Below are 20,881 nucleotides of genomic sequence, written 5' to 3' on the forward strand. Positions count from 1 at the left end.
TTTTTGATGCCAATCGATAGTACTGATCCTTACGAGTCCAAAATGGTATAAAATCCCCAAATCGGACATTATTTGGCCGAGATATTACAAAAAATCATCAAAAAAGGTTGACTTTACAAACGAATCGGTTTTTGGTCAACCACTCTTTTTAACCAATCGATTTTTAAAATGCTTAAATGCAGATTGATAGTAGGGATCTCTACAAATTCAAAAAGGTATAACATTTCAAAATCGGACAGAATTTACCCGAGATATTCAATAAAAAGCATCAAAAAAGTTTTGATTTTCGAGCCGACCCCGATTTTGACAAAAAACGTGATGTAACCCCTTGCCATTTGGTCGATTTTGGCAAAAATTTAGATTTTTATTTGTTTGATGCCAATCGATAGTACTGATCCTTACGAGTCCAAAATGGTATAAAATCCCCAAATCGGACATTATTTGGCCGAGATATTACAAAAAATCATCAAAAAAGGTTGACTCTACAAACGAATCGGTTTTTGGTCAACCACTCTTTTTGACCAATCGATTTTTAAAATACTTAAATGCAGATTGATAGTAGGGATCCCTACAAATTCAAAAAGGTATAACATTTCAAAATCTGACAGAATTTACCCGAGATATTCAATAAAAAGCATCAAAAATGTTTTGATTTTCGAGCCGACCCCGATTTTGACAAAAAACGTGATGTAACCCCTTGCCATTTGGTCGATTTTGGCAAAAATTTAGATTTTTATTTTTTTGATGCCAATCGATAGTACTGATCCTTACGAGTCTAAAATGGTATAAATTTCCCAAATCGGACATTATTTGGCCGAGATATTACAAAAAATCATCAAAAAAGGTTGACTTTACAAACGAATCGGTTTTTGGTCAACCACTCTTTTTGACCAATCGATTTTTAAAATACTTAAATGCAGATTTATAGTAGGGATCCCTACAAATTCAAAAAGGTATAACATTTCAAAATCTGACAGAATTTACCCGAGATATTCAATAAAAAGCATCAAAAAAGTTTTGATTTTCGAGCCGACCCCGATTTTGACAAAAAACGTGATGTAACCCCTTGCCATTTGGTCGATTTTGGCAAAAATTTAGATTTTTATTTTTTTGATGCCAATCGATAGTACTGATCCTTACTAGTCCAAAATGGTATAAATTTCCCAAATCGGACATTATTTGGCCGAGATATTACAAAAAATCATCAAAAAAGGTTGACTTTACAAACGAATCGGTTTTTGGTCAACCACTCTTTTTGACCAATCGGTTTTTAAAATACTTAAATGCAGATTTATAGTAGGGATCCCTACAAATTCAAAAAGGTATAACATTTCAAAATCTGACAGAATTTACTCGAGATATTCAATAAAAAGCATCAAAAAAGTTTTGATTTTCGAGCCGACCCCGATTTTGACAAAAAACGTGATGTAACCCCTTGCCATTTGGTCGATTTTGGCAAAAATTTAGATTTTTATTTTTTTGATGCCAATCGATAGTACTGATCCTTACGAGTCCAAAATGGTATAAAATCCCCAAATCGGACATTATTTGGCCGAGATATTACAAAAAATCATCAAAAAAGGTTGACTTTACAAACGAATCGGTTTTTGGTCAACCACTCTTTTTAACTAATCGATTTTTAAAATGCTTGAATGCAGATTGATAGTAGGGACCTACAAATTCAAAAAGGTATAACATTTCAAAATCTGACAGAATTTACCCGAGATATTCAATAAAAAGCATCAAAAATGTTTTGATTTTCGAGCCGACCCCGATTTTGACAAAAAACGTGATGTAACCCCTTGCCATTTGGTCGATTTTAGCAAAAATTTAGATTTTTATTTTTTTGATGCCAATCGATAGTACTGATCCTTACGAGTCTAAAATGGTATAAATTTCCCAAATCGGACATTATTTGGCCGAGATATTACAAAAAATCATCAAAAAAGGTTGACTTTACAAACGAATCGGTTTTTGGTCAACCACTCTTTTTGACCAATCGGTTTTTAAAATACTTAAATGCAGATTTATAGTAGGGATCCCTACAAATTCAAAAAGGTATAACATTTCAAAATCTGACAGAATTTACCCGAGATATTCAATAAAAAGCATCAAAAAAGTTTTGATTTTCGAGCCGACCCCGATTTTGACAAAAAACGTGATGTAACCCCTTGCCATTTGGTCGATTTTGGCAAAAATTTAGATTTTTATTTTTTTGATGCCAATCGATAGTACTGATCCTTACGAGTCCAAAATGGTATAAAATCCCCAAATCGGACATTATTTGGCCGAGATATTACAAAAAATCATCAAAAAAGGTTGACTTTACAAACGAATCGGTTTTTGGTTAACCACTCTTTTTAACCAATCGATTTTTAAAATGCTTGAATGCAGATTGATAGTAGGGATCCCTACAAATTCAAAAAGGTATAACATTTCAAAATCTGACAGAATTTACTCGAGATATTCAATAAAAAGCATCAAAAAAGTTTTGATTTTCGAGCCGACCCCGATTTTGACAAAAAACGTGATGTAACCCCTTGCCATTTGGTCGATTTTGGCAAAAATTTAGATTTTTATTTTTTTGATGCCAATCGATAGTACTGATCCTTACGAGTCCAAAATGGTATAAAATCCCCAAATCGGACATTATTTGGCCGAGATATTACAAAAAATCATCAAAAAAGGTTGACTTTACAAACGAATCGGTTTTTGGTCAACCACTCTTTTTAACCAATCGATTTTTGAAATGCTTAAATGCAGATTGATAGTAGGGATCTCTACAAATTCAAAAAGGTATAACATTTCAAAATCTGACAGAATTTACCCGAGATATTCAATAAAAAGCATCAAAAAAGTTTTGATTTTCGAGCCGACCCCGATTTTGACAAAAAACGTGATGTAACCCCTTGCCATTTGGTCGATTTTGGCAAAAATTTAGATTTTTATTTTTTTGATGCCAATCGATAGTACTGATCCTTACGAGTCCAAAATGGTAAAAATTTCCCAAATCGGACATTATTTGGCCGAGATATTACAAAAAATCATCAAAAAAGGTTGACTTTACAAACGAATCGGTTTTTGGTCAACCACTCTTTTTGACCAATCGATTTTTGAAATACTTAAATGCAGATTGATAGTAGGGATTTCCACAAATTCAAAAAGGTATAACATTTCAAAATCTGACAGAATTTACTCGAGATATTCAATAAAAAGCATCAAAAAAGTTTTGATTTTCGAGCCGACCCCGATTTTGACAAAAAACGTGATGTAACCCCTTGCCATTTGATCGATTTTGTTTTATAACATCCTATTATTATAGCTTAGTTGATTTTCCTTAAATCTATTTTCATATATATATTATTATAGTTTCTCTTCTAAGAAATGTTTTTTTAATCTATTTCATACAAAATGTTTATTAAATGTTAATATTCTGATACATTTTGTGTATACAAGCAATAAAAACATTCGTTTTGCAGCATATGTGTATATATTTTGTTTTTATTTTTTGTACCTACACTTATCGGGTATTATTCGGCTTTGCCCTTTGACCTCTTTACTTTCATATCATCAAATGACGGACTTATCGAAAAAGAGCTGCACAATTTAGATATTTGAATTGATTTTTTAGGTTAAATTAATGTACGTTATGCAAGCAGTGCAGCAAGCAGTTAACATGCGACAACAGTTCGGAAAGCTGCAACATAAAAGCTTTTCAACGGTCGCAAAAGCTTTCGCCCCCCAATGCATCTATCAATTGAATTCAATTTCGAGCATATTTCCTGCCAGCTGCCAGGCTGCAAATGAGCTATGAAATGGGTTGCGGCGTGGCGGAAAATGAGGGAAATGCACTTCAAACTAATGTGCACTTATTATTAGCCCGCCGCTGATTGAGTGATGTGAAAATAAAGAAAATCGGACGCCGGCCATTGAAGAACCGCGCGTGAATCATGCGCTTAAGAATACCACACAAAGCGAAATACTATGGCGAATGCCAAGCGCCATATAAGGCAAAAAATGCCGCAGCCCCCAAGCAAAAGCAAAAGCAGGGAGCGAGGGGGAGGGGGGACAGCTGTGTATGGGGAGATGCCAAAATACATTGCGCATTGCACGAATCGCAATGCAAGCCAAGTGCAAGTCAAAGTCCAAACTGAATTGAACTTGAAAAGGTGACGAATTAAAATTCCTGAATCATTTTGCAGCAGCAGCAACATGGGAGCGAGGGATCGGCTTCTGGGGCAGACAGCGGCAGCGGCAGCGGCAGCGACGGCGACAGCGACAGCGACGGCGACAGACGGCGACAAGTGTTCCACAGGCGCGAAGCCACGCACAAGAAATATAAGAGACGACTCTCGGCTGTGCGTCTATCTATAGAAATTGTCAAAAACCACCGAGTCCGCCGCCGCCGCCGCCTCATGGCCAGGCGAATGGCAGCGCCCCCCCCCTCTCCCCACTCCGCTGCCCCTCCTGCCCCTCGCTGCTCGGCGGAAGCGCTGCCCCAAGGCGAGCATCTGCGAAGTACTTCCGATTCGAGCTGGCAAATGCTCATATTTTCGCTTACATAGATTACATACCCTGCATATAGCATGTACACCACGAATCGAATGTGCGATATATCGCATATTGATGACATACAGCTGATCTAGCCCGTTTGGTCGATGATGAAAGCGTTGCCGGTATTTCTCTATATATACATACCTATATTATTTTCTCTATTTTCTTTGCTTTTTTTTTGTATTTTTGTATTTTGTTTTTAGTTTTTTGTATGCGCTCGCTTTTGTGTATATAAAATAACATTGTTAAAAATAAAATCTTCAGCACGAAATGAAACCAGCGCCAGCAACAAGAAGAAGAGCACACAACAAATTATTGAACAGCATTTTGTATATATGTAGCTAACTGAAAAAAAAAAAAATATCTGTTTTAGCGCGCACCATAAATGTCCGCGTCATTTATTTCCATTGCCTATAGAGTGTAGATGAGAGCTACTCGATTCGGGTGAACCAAAAAATAAGATACCAATTATCAGCATTTGAATAGCTCGGGAGTTTTATACATCCGATTGATTTCTATTGATTCTACAGATCTCCACGAGTACAGAGAGGTATTTACTGCCAGAAATAGATCTAAAGTTCCCGAGTTATAGTAACTTGAAGTTTTATAAAATAGAAAAATATGAATATCTCGGGTAATATATGTCCGATAATCGAATGTTATGCCTATTTAGACTCGTTTGGATGTCGACTATCGATTTTCATTAAAAAATCAACATTCTATGAGATGACCATTATGAGAAAAATGGCAATCACAATTTTCTTAAAAAATAAGTCTGTCCTTAAATCGCCCAATTTTGATTTTGACAGATTTAATGGATCTGAACGAGTCCAAAACACACTGCAAGATCCAACTTCATTTAGCAAAGTTATAATTATTGAACCTTTAAAAAAAAAATATTTTTTGAATATCTTTATATCACATCCATAGCTTGACTGGAACTTAAGTATGTAATGCTCTTATAAGTTAACTTCTAAATGTTGTTATACAGTAGGCTATTATATTTTATATAAATAATTATTAATAAATATTTTTTATAATAATAATAAATATTTATTTATTTGTAAGATATATGTTTACTTGTGTTACGGGTCCACCCTAATCTATAGAAACCTGCATAATCGTATCTACACTGTTTGCCATCAAATTATTTCTAACTTTTGCTGCTATTTTTCTCTATATATCTTTCGTGTGTTCTCTATTTCGTGTTTCGTTTTTTTCTGTATTCTGTTCTTGAATATTTTGTTCAGTCTGGAGGCGTACAGATAGATGTATATATATGTATACATACATATATACATATATATACGAATACTATGCGAATTGTGGCGCATATTTGAATGTATTTTGAGCGCATTTCAGATATAGATTGGATATAGATATATAGATATTTCGATATACATTGTTATATATTTCGAGTACATGCTAAATGGGTGTATTCGCTGAGGCTTTGCTTATAGATCTCGGATATTGCCACTTGTCTGCTTTGGGTTTAAATTATTGCAGGCAGCACGTGAATCCAAATATGACTAAATACTTTGTCTCCACCGAAACGAATTGGACATCGTTTTTGGAAATGCTCTTGGGGAATGAAATGCGATATATGTATACGAATTGGTTATTATTTTAGTTCCGATTTGAATACGGAATATATATGAATATTCTATTCCAGTTCAAGTTGTATGCTTGTTCGATATATATGTATGTTTATAAATAAGGCCCCCTTCTCTGGAGGCAGTGCATGCACTCCAATTTCCACATTTCCACAAACACGCCCGCAACTCGGCCAAGTTTTTCCGAATTTCCCCCGCTCGCACATTAACACAATTTAATGCATTTTGGCAGACCGCAACTGGAATCGAATTCTAATTCCGATTTTTGTTCCAGGGCTGACCTGATTTCCTGCTTTCACATGCTCCAGGCTGGGCCTCTTAATTAGCTGACAAGTGCCGCCATTTTCTGATAGATAGGCTGATGTAACCCGGCATTGCACGGTCGAGGTTGTTTGCTTCAATTTATTAAGCATTTTCCGGACAATTTAAATCTACCCGCATTAACTAGAAATCGAACTCGCAAAAAATCAATAAGATCCTTAGTTATGAATTTGAACCAATAAATAAAAGAAGTGTGAAATATATCTGAAATGATTTTTCTATAATTTTCTCAATGATTTTTCAATAAAATGCCCCCTTAGATATGAGTTTGAACCAGTAACTTTTCTCTTACCCATTCCCGACAAGAAGGTATGGAGAAAAGTTAGAAACGCGTCTCAAATGAATTTTCATAAAGATTATTAGAGTTGGGTTCTATAGCTGATCGGACAATAAAAAGAATTCCGCCAATTTTCCACAGTTGCGGGTGGAATTTCCCTAAATTTCCTATAGAGGAACTACGGTAAAATGTTCAGCTTCCATTCGGTCCGTCAATCTGGATAAACAGTTTTGTCTATAGAGACAAAGGCAGATGCAGTTGCAGTTGAGGCAGCTGCATTTCTGGACAGCGGTCAAATCAATTGGGATTGCAAACCCAAATCGTTGACAATGGCGATTAGGCCAATTAGGGAGCAAAGGGTATTGCGGTTAAGCCCGCCGCTGCTGGACAGCACTTGGCTGGCACTTCATCAACAGTTGCATTGTTTGTTCCACACGCGTGTTTATAGAGCAAAAGGATTGCCTGCGAGCGGGCAGGGGGGACTCTAAATCCAATAATGCGCTTGTGCTCGTGGCAAACTAATTTGAAATTAATTCACAGAGAGAGAGAAAGGGAGAGAAAGGGCGAGAGAGTAAGGGGTCACGCCCTCGCAATCACTTTCTTTCGGGCACTTTGATGAACTCTGTCAACAAGCTGAAAGTAGCTGCCAAATTGGCAACTTAATAAAAATTCCGCAAAATCAAATGCTCATCATTTAAGGCTTAAGGGCGGGGGAGGGGAGAGTTGGGCGCAACATCATTATGACGATGCCATGAAGCTCATCAGAGGGGCAACAACTGCGGCCAGGAGCAGCAGCAGCATGTAGCACGGCTTGTTGCCCTGGCTGTTTGGGCGTGCTCATCCTCATCCTCATCCTCATCCTTATCCTCATCCTCATCCTCATCCTTATCCTCATCCTCGGGCTCAGCCTGTGTCTCATGCTCGTCATCGTCTGTGTGCATTCCGCTTGGCCTGTCAAATGCGCAGCGCGTCTGTGTCCCTGCTTACCCCAATCCCGTCCACACCCTCTCCCGGTTGTGTGTGATGTGGTGGCCACTTTGTCACCGTTTCGGGCTCAATTGCAATTTGTTTTCGTTGATTCCCATACCCAGCCAAAAAGCCAGCCAAAAAGCCAGCCAGCCAGCCAGCCAGACCTGGCCAGACCCCTCCAGAGCCAGGTTGTTTATTTAGGAACGTGGTGCGGGTGCGGGTATTTTCTGTTATTGGGGATAGTATTCGCATTCGCATTCGCATTGGCATTGGATAATTCACAAATGAATCCCTTTAGTGCTGGCAATTGGCGCACGTGCACTAAAACAACAGCGCAGCCAGGATACGTGCTCATTATTAAAATTCCTTGGCCAAAATCCAAGTAACGCCCATTGCACAATTGACTGGGTTTTTATTAAATTTTGATTTAACCATTTATACCAATCTATATATTTGCAATTCGGTTTTATTTCTCTGTATTTTCCCGACAACAAGCCGTGGCATTGCCTCAAGGCATTTGCTGACTCCGGGGCATTGTTTTTGGCCTTTGGCCTGATGCGATTTGATTGCGATTATGCCGCGCGCGAGTTTTGATTGTTCATTTGGAAACATTTTCAGTATTTACTATTGCAAGTGGTTGCAGGGCTGCCAGCTGCGGCGGGGGTTGACATGTGAGCCGACACCAAGATACAAGCAGAAACCTGTTGGGAATTACAAGACCGAAAGTAAATAATGTATATACTAATGTCGCATTACTGTGATAAAATTTTATATTGATGCTAAAACTAGAGCATGAAGTAAGGAACCCAAATAGAGTTAAATTTTATAAATTTTTAATGAGATCATATCAATTACTAGAGAAAGTTACCCGACATTGCGCGGTTCAAATGACTTTATTATATGTTATTTTATTTTAATTAAATATTACAGCATTTTTCTTAATGAATAATAACATAACATAATATTAAATAAACATATATGTAAATTTAGACAATTGCTGCTAAAGTTGAGCCAGCGACTTCTCTTTAGTTAGTCCGACGCTCAGACAGCTAAGTAAGGCAGGCTCATGACATCTTGTTGCTGTGTTTTTGTTAAAGTTTTTCATAAAAAATTTAATACCACTTATAGATCGAGTTTCCAAAACTCCGTCCTAGAGTTATTCGTTGACCCAAGAGTAAAATTCAGTAAAAATTTCAGCTTCCCATCAGTTATGCTATGTATATATATGGATACATCAATCTGATTTCTAGCAAAATACAAATATAGATATTTCTATCTAAACTAAAAGGTAAGCTTAATCAAAGTTTAAAAAGGAACTTAAGTAGTAAGTTAGTTCAACCCTTAAACCAAATCCAACTTCAAGTTGGCTTAAATTTGAGTCTAAGCCAAGTAGAACTGCAAAGGGTATATGGATTTCGGTGCAAGTTCAATGCTTGCTAGGTAGCCCGTTGTATTTGTGGAATCGAAAGGAAATGGGGAAGAAGCAGAGTTGCGAACTGTTACCAGCCAGTTTAAATATAGTCAGAGAAAAGCTAAATATATGAACAACAACGAAAATATTATGTTGGCGAATTTTGAATTCGCCTAATTCGACTCGTAATATCCATAGATTAGTCATTCCAATTGGCTGTCTAGTTCTAAGCCCCATATACATATACATATACATACGAAACTTGTCCATCTATCTAACTATATGTAGAGATCGAACATATATAGAGCGCCAATAAAAGCATATGGCCTCGCTGTCCTATTTGCGACATAAATCTTGTCCATTCTTTTACTCTGCAGTAAAACAACATGAAACGCCAATATATGTACACATATACACATACATATACATGTGTATGTATACCTGTGTGTGTGTGTGTGCTTGGTTCGAAGAGAAGAGTATGCCATAAAACGTAAACATGCCCCACTTAGTTGCTGCTAAAAATAAAGCATAAAACCTAATTTAAATGGATGATACCCTGCAATGGGCCTAGCGACAGGGCTGGCCCTGCGATGCCAAACTCCCCCCCAGCCGAGTTGCATACAATTCGTAATTGTAAATAAACAATTTAGTTACTTGAATTATGCTCAGTACATGGGCGTAGGGAGGGGCCTGAGTGCGTTGCGCTGGGAAATATGACCAAAAATAGAAGTGCGAACCGTGGAATTTTTCATTGAAGGTGCAAACGTGCGCGAGAGATTCGAGCTGCGAGCTGCGAGCCGCGAGATGTGAGCTGTGCGATTGAGATGTGAAATATCGAAAATAGAAAATGAATTTATTACGACATACGAAAAACACGAAAGTTATGAAAACCAAGAAAAATTAGAGAATAGGCAACACAACTGGGAGCGGGGGTGAGAGGGCGCGCGTAAATGGGAACGAGGCAAACGAAATTAATTTTCTAAATCCCCCCACGACCTAAAAAAAAAAATATAGAAAAAAACAAGTAGCAGCAGCAAACGAAAAGAAGAAAGAAAGGCGAGCATCAGCAGCCGAATATGTGCGCTCTCACGCACACCCGCACAGGCAGCGGCAGCGACAGCAGCAGCAGAGCATGTGAGAGCGCGTGAGAGCGAGAGCGAGAGCGAGCACGCTGGAGCAGCAGCCTTGCCTTATACGGCACTTTTGGACTCTGGGCAGGCAACTCTGCTTCGGCCAGACGTTTCGTTTCGTACGTTCACACGAAGGCGCCGCCCGATTGCGATCTGCATGCTCGATCATGCCGAACTGCTTTGTTGCGCGCTCGTGTTCTGGCATGCTCTCTCGCTCGCGCCACCAGCATTTGTCCAAAGGCGGCCCCCCCTATACTAAGGATCTATTTTTAGGCGTCGCTGCCGTTGCCGAAGGTGGGCGCAGATATCCATGAGCGAGCATGTGTTGCTGTATTTGTAGCTGTGTCTGCATGAATATCTCTAGCCTATGTTTGTGTTGTTGTTGTTGTTGTTGTTGTTCTGTTGGTATTGCTTTTGATGCTATGCTGCTGATGGCCCGTACAGGGGCTGCGAGGGGAGCTGGCGGGGGCCCAGCGGCTGTGACGATGTTCAGTTTTCTTGAACGCCAAGACAAATCGCTGCTGGTATAAAATCCGAGTACCAACGCGGGGATACGTTAGTCAGTCAGTTGTGTTCCAAAGCGTACACATTGCCGTATTTCTTGATTTAAATTCACCCGTGGTACCGTAATACAAACAAACCCCAGACAAAATGTGTGACGATGAGGTTGCTGCTTTGGTCGTTGACAATGGTGCGTATACCAGAAAAAAAAGAAATCAAATCAAATCAAATCAAAGAAAATAGATAGCTGGACAGCTATTAACGGATAGAGAAACGGATTATACACTTTATATGTGGATTATATTTTCAAGGATCAATCAGTGCAGTGTTCAAAAGTGCAACAATTCACGAGAAATTCCAATGATAGCAGACACAATATTTGTGCATTATCAAAACTTGAGCAAAGCTAATTTGCAAATTTTCTCAATAACAATTTCCCGAACAAACATTAAAATATACAAATATTTTCCAACACATTCCCCACAAGAATTGTGATATTTTCGAGATGGAAAAAACTTCCCTTTTCTATATTCCCACTGAAAAATCCAAAGATAGTTTCTCAATAACAATTTCCTGAGAGATACACATATTATCCAACACATTCCCCAAAAGAATTGAAATAGAAAATTCCAAAGATTTCAAGAAATTTCCCTTGAGCACATTTCTAGTGCTCTTTGCCCTAAATTTGTTCACTTGGAAATTTTCTCACATATTTTTTTTTGGGAAATTTCCCACGAAGTACTCTATGCGTTTGGGGTCGCTTTGATTTGTCGTTTTTTTTTTGTTGCTAACGGACGTTTGGTTTGTGTCTTTGCTATGCAGGCTCCGGTATGTGCAAGGCCGGTTTCGCCGGTGATGACGCACCCCGTGCCGTCTTCCCCTCAATTGTCGGTCGTCCACGTCATCAGGGTGTGATGGTCGGTATGGGCCAGAAGGACTCGTATGTCGGTGATGAGGCTCAGTCCAAGAGAGGTATCCTCACCCTGAAATACCCAATTGAGCACGGTATCATCACCAACTGGGATGATATGGAGAAGATCTGGCATCACACCTTCTACAATGAGCTGCGTGTTGCCCCCGAGGAGCACCCAGTCCTGCTGACTGAAGCACCCCTGAACCCCAAGGCTAACCGCGAGAAGATGACCCAGATCATGTTTGAGACCTTCAACTCGCCAGCCATGTATGTCGCCATCCAGGCTGTGCTCTCCCTGTACGCCTCCGGTCGTACCACCGGTATCGTTCTGGATTCCGGTGATGGTGTCTCCCACACCGTGCCCATCTATGAAGGTTATGCCCTGCCCCATGCCATCCTCCGTCTGGATTTGGCTGGTCGCGATTTGACCGACTACCTGATGAAGATCCTCACCGAGCGTGGCTACTCTTTCACCACCACCGCTGAGCGTGAAATCGTTCGCGACATCAAGGAGAAGCTGTGCTATGTTGCCCTCGACTTCGAGCAGGAGATGGCCACCGCTGCCGCCTCCACCTCCCTGGAGAAGTCCTATGAACTTCCCGACGGTCAGGTGATCACCATCGGCAACGAGCGTTTCCGCTGCCCCGAGTCCCTGTTCCAGCCCTCATTCCTGGGTATGGAATCGTGCGGTATCCACGAGACCGTCTACAACTCGATCATGAAGTGCGATGTGGATATCCGTAAGGATCTGTATGCCAACATTGTCATGTCTGGTGGCACCACCATGTACCCCGGTATTGCCGATCGTATGCAGAAGGAAATCACCTCCCTGGCCCCATCCACCATCAAGATCAAGATCATTGCTCCCCCAGAGCGCAAATACTCCGTATGGATCGGTGGCTCCATTCTGGCTTCCCTGTCCACCTTCCAGCAGATGTGGATCTCCAAGGAGGAATACGACGAGTCCGGCCCCGGCATTGTCCACCGCAAGTGCTTCTAAGCATTTACTTGCCAATCATCTCCAGCGTCTGCCTAGTGGCCCATGCCTTGTACTATGCCTGGCTATGGGTCTGCTCTGCATACACGCAATCCAACAACAAGAAGAAGAACATCAAAGACATCTCCGAAGATCCGAGATGCCATCTGTTTTTGAATGTCATTTAACCAATGTGTCATCATCTTATTTGGTTCCCGATTATTTTTTGTACTGACTGAACACACACTTTGTAATGAAAACGAACCCCATTTAATTGTTTATTTTCTGTGTTTTCATCAATGTTATCTCCATCTGATTATTTTATTAAGAACCGCCAGCCTCTTGTTTTGTATAGAACATCCTTCAATAGCCTAAATGGGGTCTATTGCTACGAAATATAAAATGATCGCATGAATGTAATTTTAATTAAAAACAAAAGAATTTATAATTATTTATAAATAAAAACGATTTTTTAGATTTAATTCTTTTCTAAAAATCGAATCGATTTTCATACGAAGGGGGAGGGGGAGGGGGCGGGGCAGGGTACGACAGAGAGAGCTGCCTGTTGCTGCCTGATCTCCGTTCTCCTAGAGAATGTTTTTGGGATTTCCATTTTCCCAGGCAAGTCGAGTGGGAAAGCTTTTCCAGCCGGTTGCGTTTCATATTTCCCAATGCTTTTCTAGAGCTTTCTGCTCGATTGCCTAATCATGGCCAAAAATATTTTCGAAATGCTTTCCCCCCCCCCCCACAGAATGTGTATTTGAAAATTCCAAATGTTCTTTTTGGATATTTTTAGACGAGACTAGCGGCATTCCAAAGCCAAAAGCATATCGAGAAATAGCATTTGTTTATGCACAGTCCAATCTGAGGAAGAGTAACTCGATAGGCCATGACGCAGATCGCTCGGAACGGAGCAAACGTCGCCCAGAACATGGCTAAGATCAAAGCATTTGAATTTTCGGTTAGATGAACAAGTTGGTCAGGGCTAGACGACTGTGACAAATACCCTGCAAGCGGTTGAGACAATGCATATTTATCTGTGGCATATATAGGAATAAATAAATAATATGTCTTTTGCCTATAAAGGATCTAAAATCTCGCTTAACTAACTTGCAAGGCTTATAGAGCTTGAAATCGGGCTAGACGACTATGAGAAATACCCTGCAAACGGATTATAAATTGAATAATTTAGATAATAAATATATAATCTATATTTAACATTCTACGGATCTGATATAACGCTTAACTAGCTAAGCTAAGGATTTGACACTTAAGAGAGGGCTAGACGACTACGATATACCCTGCATATCCTTTTCAGATATTGGTATACATGTATAATATATATAAAACATATATAAAATACATATAAGTATAATAAAAGTATATGTCTATTGCATTCTAAGGATCTGATATATTGTCTAACTAGCTAGCAAAGACTTAGGGCAGGGCTAGACGACTATGGGAAATACCCTGCAAGCAGTTCAGGAATTGCTAGAAGCTCTTAACAACAACTTTGATATATTAAAATAATTTCGAATATTTCTTTTGCATTATGAAGAGTTGACATATTTAACTAGCTAGAAAAGAGTATAGCGAGTTTGACAGGCCTAGACGACTATAAGAAATACCCTGCAAGCAGTTCAAGAATAGTGTACAACAAAAAGTAGAATTTATTAAAGAATTAAAGAAGAAGAGCTGACATAATGCTGAACTCCCTAGCTAGGTCCAAGCATACCCCATATAATTTCAATTACAGGGCATTAACAAGCTGACAATTTTGACAACAGATTATACAAATTGTCGGCTATATAATGCACCGAATGCAAAGCAGACAAATTACAAAATGCCCAAGAGCTGGCATTACGATCAATCTTGAGAACAAAAAGTGAAATTGTGGCTGCAACAAATGCCGCAGGGAATATACACACACACAGACAGTTTGTCAACGTTAGAGCTCGATCTTCATGAATGAAAATTGTGCATCTGGCAACTGCAGACGATGGGCAATTAATGGGCGCGAATTCTGGCAGTTGGCCAGAAAAAAAAAAACAAATAAAAATGATGGCTAAAATGGGCGCAAATTTGCTGGTCGCTGGCTCGACTCGACTCGGCGGCTGACACATTTTCTCAAGCGAATCACTTTACAGGGCGCTGCACAACAATGCGCAAAGTCAAAGTCAAAGTCGGAATCGGAGTCGGAGTCGGAGTCGTTGTCAAAGCCAAATCCAAATGCAGAGCCAGCCCATCGTACGGCCCAGCGACAACCCCAAAAAGTTTCGGCCCACTAATCAATTTGCACAAAAACAAAAATAAACACGCGCACAATAAACGGGCCACGTCGGAAATAATGCAATTTTCAGTTTTGTTTTTTTTTTTTTAATTTCCATACAAATTCGATTTGAAATTCATAATAAAGAGCACAAATACACTCGTTGTCCACCGTTTCCCTCCGTTTCCCCCCGTTTCCACACGTTTCCGCACGTTTCCACCCGTTCGCCCGTTTTCAAGTATGCCACACAGAGAACGGCCCATATGGTCAATTAGTTTATGACTGGCGCGGCACAAAGCACAATGAGGAGGGCATCAAGTTCTTCAAGAAGCTTTGCGACCGCCTCATACACACACACGCACGCACACACACACAAACATACACAATCGCACACGCACACACGCCATCGCACACACATTGTTTTCACTTCAATTATTATCGATGCCACCAAAAATGAGAAAAAAAAAACTCAGAACTTGTATTCACTCAAGCGTATTCAAAGTACTCCTGAGACTTAAAACTTGTTCAAAACCGCATATTTTATATGCTTAGAGTTAAATTGCACTTAGATGTTATGTTCGTATATCTAAGCTAAAGAGCAAGTCGCTTTTTCAGATGGAAGATAAGAAAGCGATAGGAAAGCGATATGCACGATAAAGCATTTCGAATGCCTAGAGGTTAACTGCCCTAAGATGTTATGACAATATATCTAAGCTATCGAGCTAGTCGCCTTTGCAGATGGAAGATAAGAAAGCGATACAAAAGCGATATGCACTGAAATATATTGAGCGATACAAAAGTGATATGAAAGAAAGAGAGCTGTCAAATATGTAAATCGTAGTCTGATCTTTTACATATCAACTTCGTATATCTAAGCTAGCTAGTCGCATTTTCAGTTGGAGGATATGAAAGCGATACAAAAGCGATATGAAAGAAAGAGCTTGATTAGATATGAAATATGAAAATGCATTGACAATGCAGATTGCAATTTCCAGATCTTATATATATTATATATTATATTCGTATATTTAGGCTAGTTAGCTTGTCGCTTATCTTGTCTTACCTGGATGTTAAGAAAGCGATAAGAAAGCGATATGAAAAAAAAAAAGCGTTGTCAGGTATGAAGTCTTTGCAGGGGATATAAGTATAAGTCATAGTCAAATCTTTTCGTATATCTAAGTTAGATAGCTAGTGGCTTCTCAGTTGGGAGATAAGAAAGCGATAGAAAAGCGATATGAAAGAAAAAAGCTTATTCAGATATGAAATCCCTCCCCACAATTAACACTCTTAATCAAATATTTTATAAATAAACTTCGTTTATCTAAGCTAGCTACTTACATCTTTCAGTTGGAAGATAAGAAAGCGATAAATAGGCGATATGCAAAAGAAAAATCGTCAATTATTTAGCGATAAGTGAAATGCTTATAGGACTTATTAATGCCATGAATATTACCAAGTTATTAACTCGTATATTCCATAGGGCGATTATCAATCTTTAGAGGGGGAAAAACCCCTTTTTCTGTTTCATATTGAGCGATAAAGGCAGACTGCATAAAATTGCGCGAACAAGGCGATTTAATTTGATTGATTTCAATTTGGCCCACTCCAATTTGGGCGACGAGAGAGATTCGAGAATCGAGAATCGCAAGAATAATAAAAGCGTCACATTTGATTGCATTTTTTGTGTGAAATTGGGCTGACAATGTGCGCTGACCAAATAATACAAGCGGAACCCATTCAACTGCACACACACACACAAAAGGGGGTGCATCAAATGGGGGTGATTGGCATTTGTCTGTGTGAGCGTGTGTGTGTGTGTGTGTGTGTGTGCCCACACCCGCTCAGCTGAGGCTCTCGTCCGCGTGCTGTGTAAACGTGTTAGGGCTGAAAAAAACAAATTGCACTTTACGCAATTTATGTGCAAATTTCTGCAATGACTTTAAACCGTTGCGAGTGTGAGGCGGAGGGGCGGGGGGAGGTGAGGGCAGCGGGGGGGAGGCATGCAAAATGCCATTATAATCGCGCGCTAATTGAGTCTAATCGACTGGACCTGCACAGGACCTGCGCACAGGGGTTGTTCGGGCCACAAAAAAGCAGGCCAAAAATGGATTTTAAAAATCGAACAATCTCAGCGTGGCCAAGAAACCGAGAGCTGAGCTGGTCAACTTAACCGAGTTCTTTGGCCACTTGAATAGTTTCGGCCAAATTAGACTTAAGAACACTTCAGCTCGAGTGCGTGCGTGTGCGTGTGTGCGTGTGTGTGTTAAATCTGGCCATTATGCTAGCCAAAGTGCCCACAAATTAGTGCGAGTAATGTGTCTATTTAACAGCTATGTGCGACATTTGAATAAGCCGCCGGCTGAAAAGGCGACAAGAGCCAACAAATTGCAACAATTGCGGCGACAATCCGACAGCCCGAAATCCCACACACACGCACACACGCACACATGCACCCATTGTGCGCTACTCACACACACTCGCACACACGCACATGACACCTTTTTGGCTAATACCTGCCCAGCGCACGGATAGGTGTCTCTGCATAGAGTTGGAAAAATAATTATGCGCCTGATTTAACTCTAAATGGTTGCTAATTTGTGACAAATGGCACTGCATTTCACACACTCCGGCCTGAGTGTATTATCTGTGTATTTTTTAAGTGCTTTGCACTTGAATTTTACCGTTGTTTTTTTTCTGTGTCCTGCGTCCTTGAAAGGACATTGTTGATGGCAGCGCTAACAACAGCAAGTTTGACATTCGCATTGGCAGTTGGCAGGCGGTTGAGCAGAAAATCTGTACGGCAAAATGGCTCCGCTCATCGAATTATGAATTCATGTGTGTGTTGACAGCCACAGAAACAAACAACAGCAGGCACGAGTGATCCAGTGTGGGGTGTGCGTGACTGGCAGATGACCTGTAAACTAGCTTCCAGCCACGAATCACAGATACTCGATGACATATTGCGATATGTTTAGATTTCTTACAATTATTTATGCCAGGCTTGCTTACTACAGATTCTTTTGGATCTGCTAACTACAAATACTTTTGTATCTCAAAGATACATTTGTATCTCAAAGATACTTTTGTATCTCAAAGATACTTTTGTATCCCAAAATATTTGATATGGCTTTACTTACTACAGATACTTTTGTATCTCAAAGATACTATTGTATCTCAAAGATACATTTGTATTTCAAAATATTTCATATGACTTTTGCTTACCACAGATATATTTATTTATAAAAGATACATTTGTCTATAAAAGATACTTTTGTATCTCAAAGATACTTAAAAACTGAACATAGAGGATGATTTCTTAAAGAATAGTGCTATATAAAAGATACTTTTGTATCTCAAAAATTGTAAGACTTGGATAAAGGAAGTCCCACTTAGAATCTATTCAAGATATGGTATACATATGCTTTTCACAGATACCTTTCTATTCCAAAGTTACGTTTGTATTTGAAATATTGTGAATATGCCTGGATAAATGAGGTCCCATCTTGAAAAGACTGAAGATTAATCGAACTTAAACAAAGATACTTTTGTAATACAAATTTAATCGAGATGTGCACGCATTAGACTCACTCTATCACAGAATGCCTGACCCGGCCACGCCTCTAGAACTCAATTCGATTGCTTTGCAAAGTGGCTGAAGAGCTGGCAGATTTATAGCCACAGCTAAGGAAATGGGCAAGGAAATTCGCATTTATTATAATCGTCGCATAATCATAGGAAATGCGAAAAGTGAAAAGAAAATTGCTGTCAATTTCCAGCGTCAGTTTACCCAATTGAGCACAATTGGCATTTTGTCATGCCTACGCAAGCAGATCAAAAAAGATATAGAAGTATAAAAAAGTGAAATAAAATTAATTTGCCAAAGAAGAAGGCGGCGACAGCAGCGGCAGCAACAATGCGACTGTCGCTGCTCAAACTTTGCAATTTGCGGCGCGTTTCCGGCTTCCGCAGTTAGCGCGAATGAGCAGCAGCAGGACGAAGGACGAAGGACGATAAAGGCAGAAAGTCTGCCTGCGCGTCTATCTGACAGTCGGAAAATGGTGAAAAGGACGCGCAGCTTCAATTGTCATCAAATTCGTTTGATGTGCTTTCTGTCGCATAACAATTTTATGGCCATTCTCACACTCGCTCTCCCTCTCTCCTCCCCCCTTTTCTCTCTCTCGATTAGCGGGCACTTAGCGCAGTTAAGAGTTTCATTGAGTTTATTAAATCAGGCGTAATAATTGGGCCAATTGCGCTCTGCTAGAATTGACTACAATCTCGACCTAGAAATCGATGCGGCATGCTTCACATTCGGTGCTAGTTCCAGGCAGGCCTTGCCTTTAGCATAGCCCAGTTCTCATTTTCAAAATTCAAAATTCACAGCTCACAGCTCGAGTTGAAGACGTAAATTCTCCGTTTTTTGGTTTAGACAAAATGCCCTTCGCCGACGATGAATGGCGTCTAAATGCCTCAATCAATCACATATCCAGCGAACTAGGCAAGTATAAAAAATATTAATATAAGAAATAAATATTTTATGTACGGCTTATAATAATACCAATAAAAATACTAATAATAATAATAATAATAATAATAATAAAAATAATAATAATAATAGTAATAATAAAAATAATAATAATAATAATAATAATAATAATAATAATAATAAATAATAATAATAAAAATAATAATAATAATAATAATAATAATAATAATAATAATAATAATAATAATAATACTAATAATAATAATAATAATACTAATACTAATAATAATACTAATACTAATAATAATACTAATAATAATACTAATAATAATACTAATAATAATACTAATACTAATACTAATACTAATACTAATAATAATACTAATACTAATAATAATACTCATAATAATACGAATACTAATACTAATACTAATAATATTACTAATACTAATACTAATACTAATAATAATACTAATAATAATACTAATACTAATAATAATACTCATAATAATACTAATACTTATATTAATACTAATAATATTACTAATACTAATACTAATACTAATAATATTACTAATACTAATACTAATACTTATACTAATACTAATACTAATACTAATAATAATACTAATACTTATACTAATACTAATACTAATACTTATACTAATAATATTAATAATACTACTAATAAAACTACTAATTATAATAACACTAATAATAATACTTATAATAATACTAATAATAATAAAAATAATAATATCAATAATTAAAATAATTAATTAATATTTCTTATACGAATTTATTTTAATGCACAATTTTTGTAAACTGATGATTTTTTGATATTTCTCGGATCCACAGAGCGCACATATTTGGCCCGCTCGCCGCCTCAGCTGCTGCAGGAGTTGGACAACATCAAGGAGACCTGCCACGAATTGGGCCAGCCGGAAAGTTTTCGCTTAAAGCAGTACTACAACGAGGACGTCTGAGGCTCATCGGGGCGCAAAAAAGAAGGAAGCAAAAAATAGTAATGTGTAAAAGAAATGCATAAACATATCCAAATCACAGGAAAGTCATCAGCAACACCTGTCGAGCTGCGCTCACCTGGCAATTAATAAAACGCAACGAGAAACTTGGCTAAAACAAACAAACCGAAAGGCGACAACAACTAACACGCCAGCCGAGAAGGAGGCAGAGGCCGAGGCAGAGGCAGAGGCAGAGGCCGAGGCAACAGAAACAGTTTACAAATTGCGACAAAAGTTACGGAAATTTAATTAAAATCAAATATACTTATTTGCGCGCTTTTTGGTAGGACTAGGAAAAAGGGGGCCGACATAAAGGGGGTAGTGAATTCTCAGTCAGGTGTGACTTGATAGTTTATAACACGCTTCACAAGGGGCGAGTGTGTGTTTGTGCGGGTGTGTGTGTGTGTGCGGGTGTGTGTGTGCTTGTCACTAGTTTTCC

At 38.8% G+C, this 20,881-nt stretch overlaps 1 protein-coding gene across 1 annotated transcript; it reads left to right on the top strand.

Moving 5' to 3' along the window:
- The first annotated feature begins 10,808 nt into the window (after positions 1–10,808).
- On the top strand, positions 10,809–12,946 carry Act57B (Actin 57B). Its single transcript, XM_064692852.1, has 2 exons — positions 10,809–10,966; positions 11,599–12,946. Exons 1-2 carry the CDS (start codon positions 10,927–10,929, stop codon positions 12,687–12,689), a joined length of 1,131 nt encoding a protein of 376 aa, XP_064548922.1. The 5' UTR covers positions 10,809–10,926; the 3' UTR covers positions 12,690–12,946.
- The last annotated feature ends 7,935 nt before the right edge of the window (positions 12,947–20,881 follow it).

This window comes from Drosophila montana, unplaced genomic scaffold (assembly GCF_035044405.1).
Source record: "Drosophila montana isolate Dmon_TW-CO22-7 unplaced genomic scaffold, ASM3504440v1 contig_3657_1, whole genome shotgun sequence".
Lineage (NCBI taxonomy): Eukaryota > Metazoa > Arthropoda > Insecta > Diptera > Drosophilidae > Drosophila > Drosophila montana.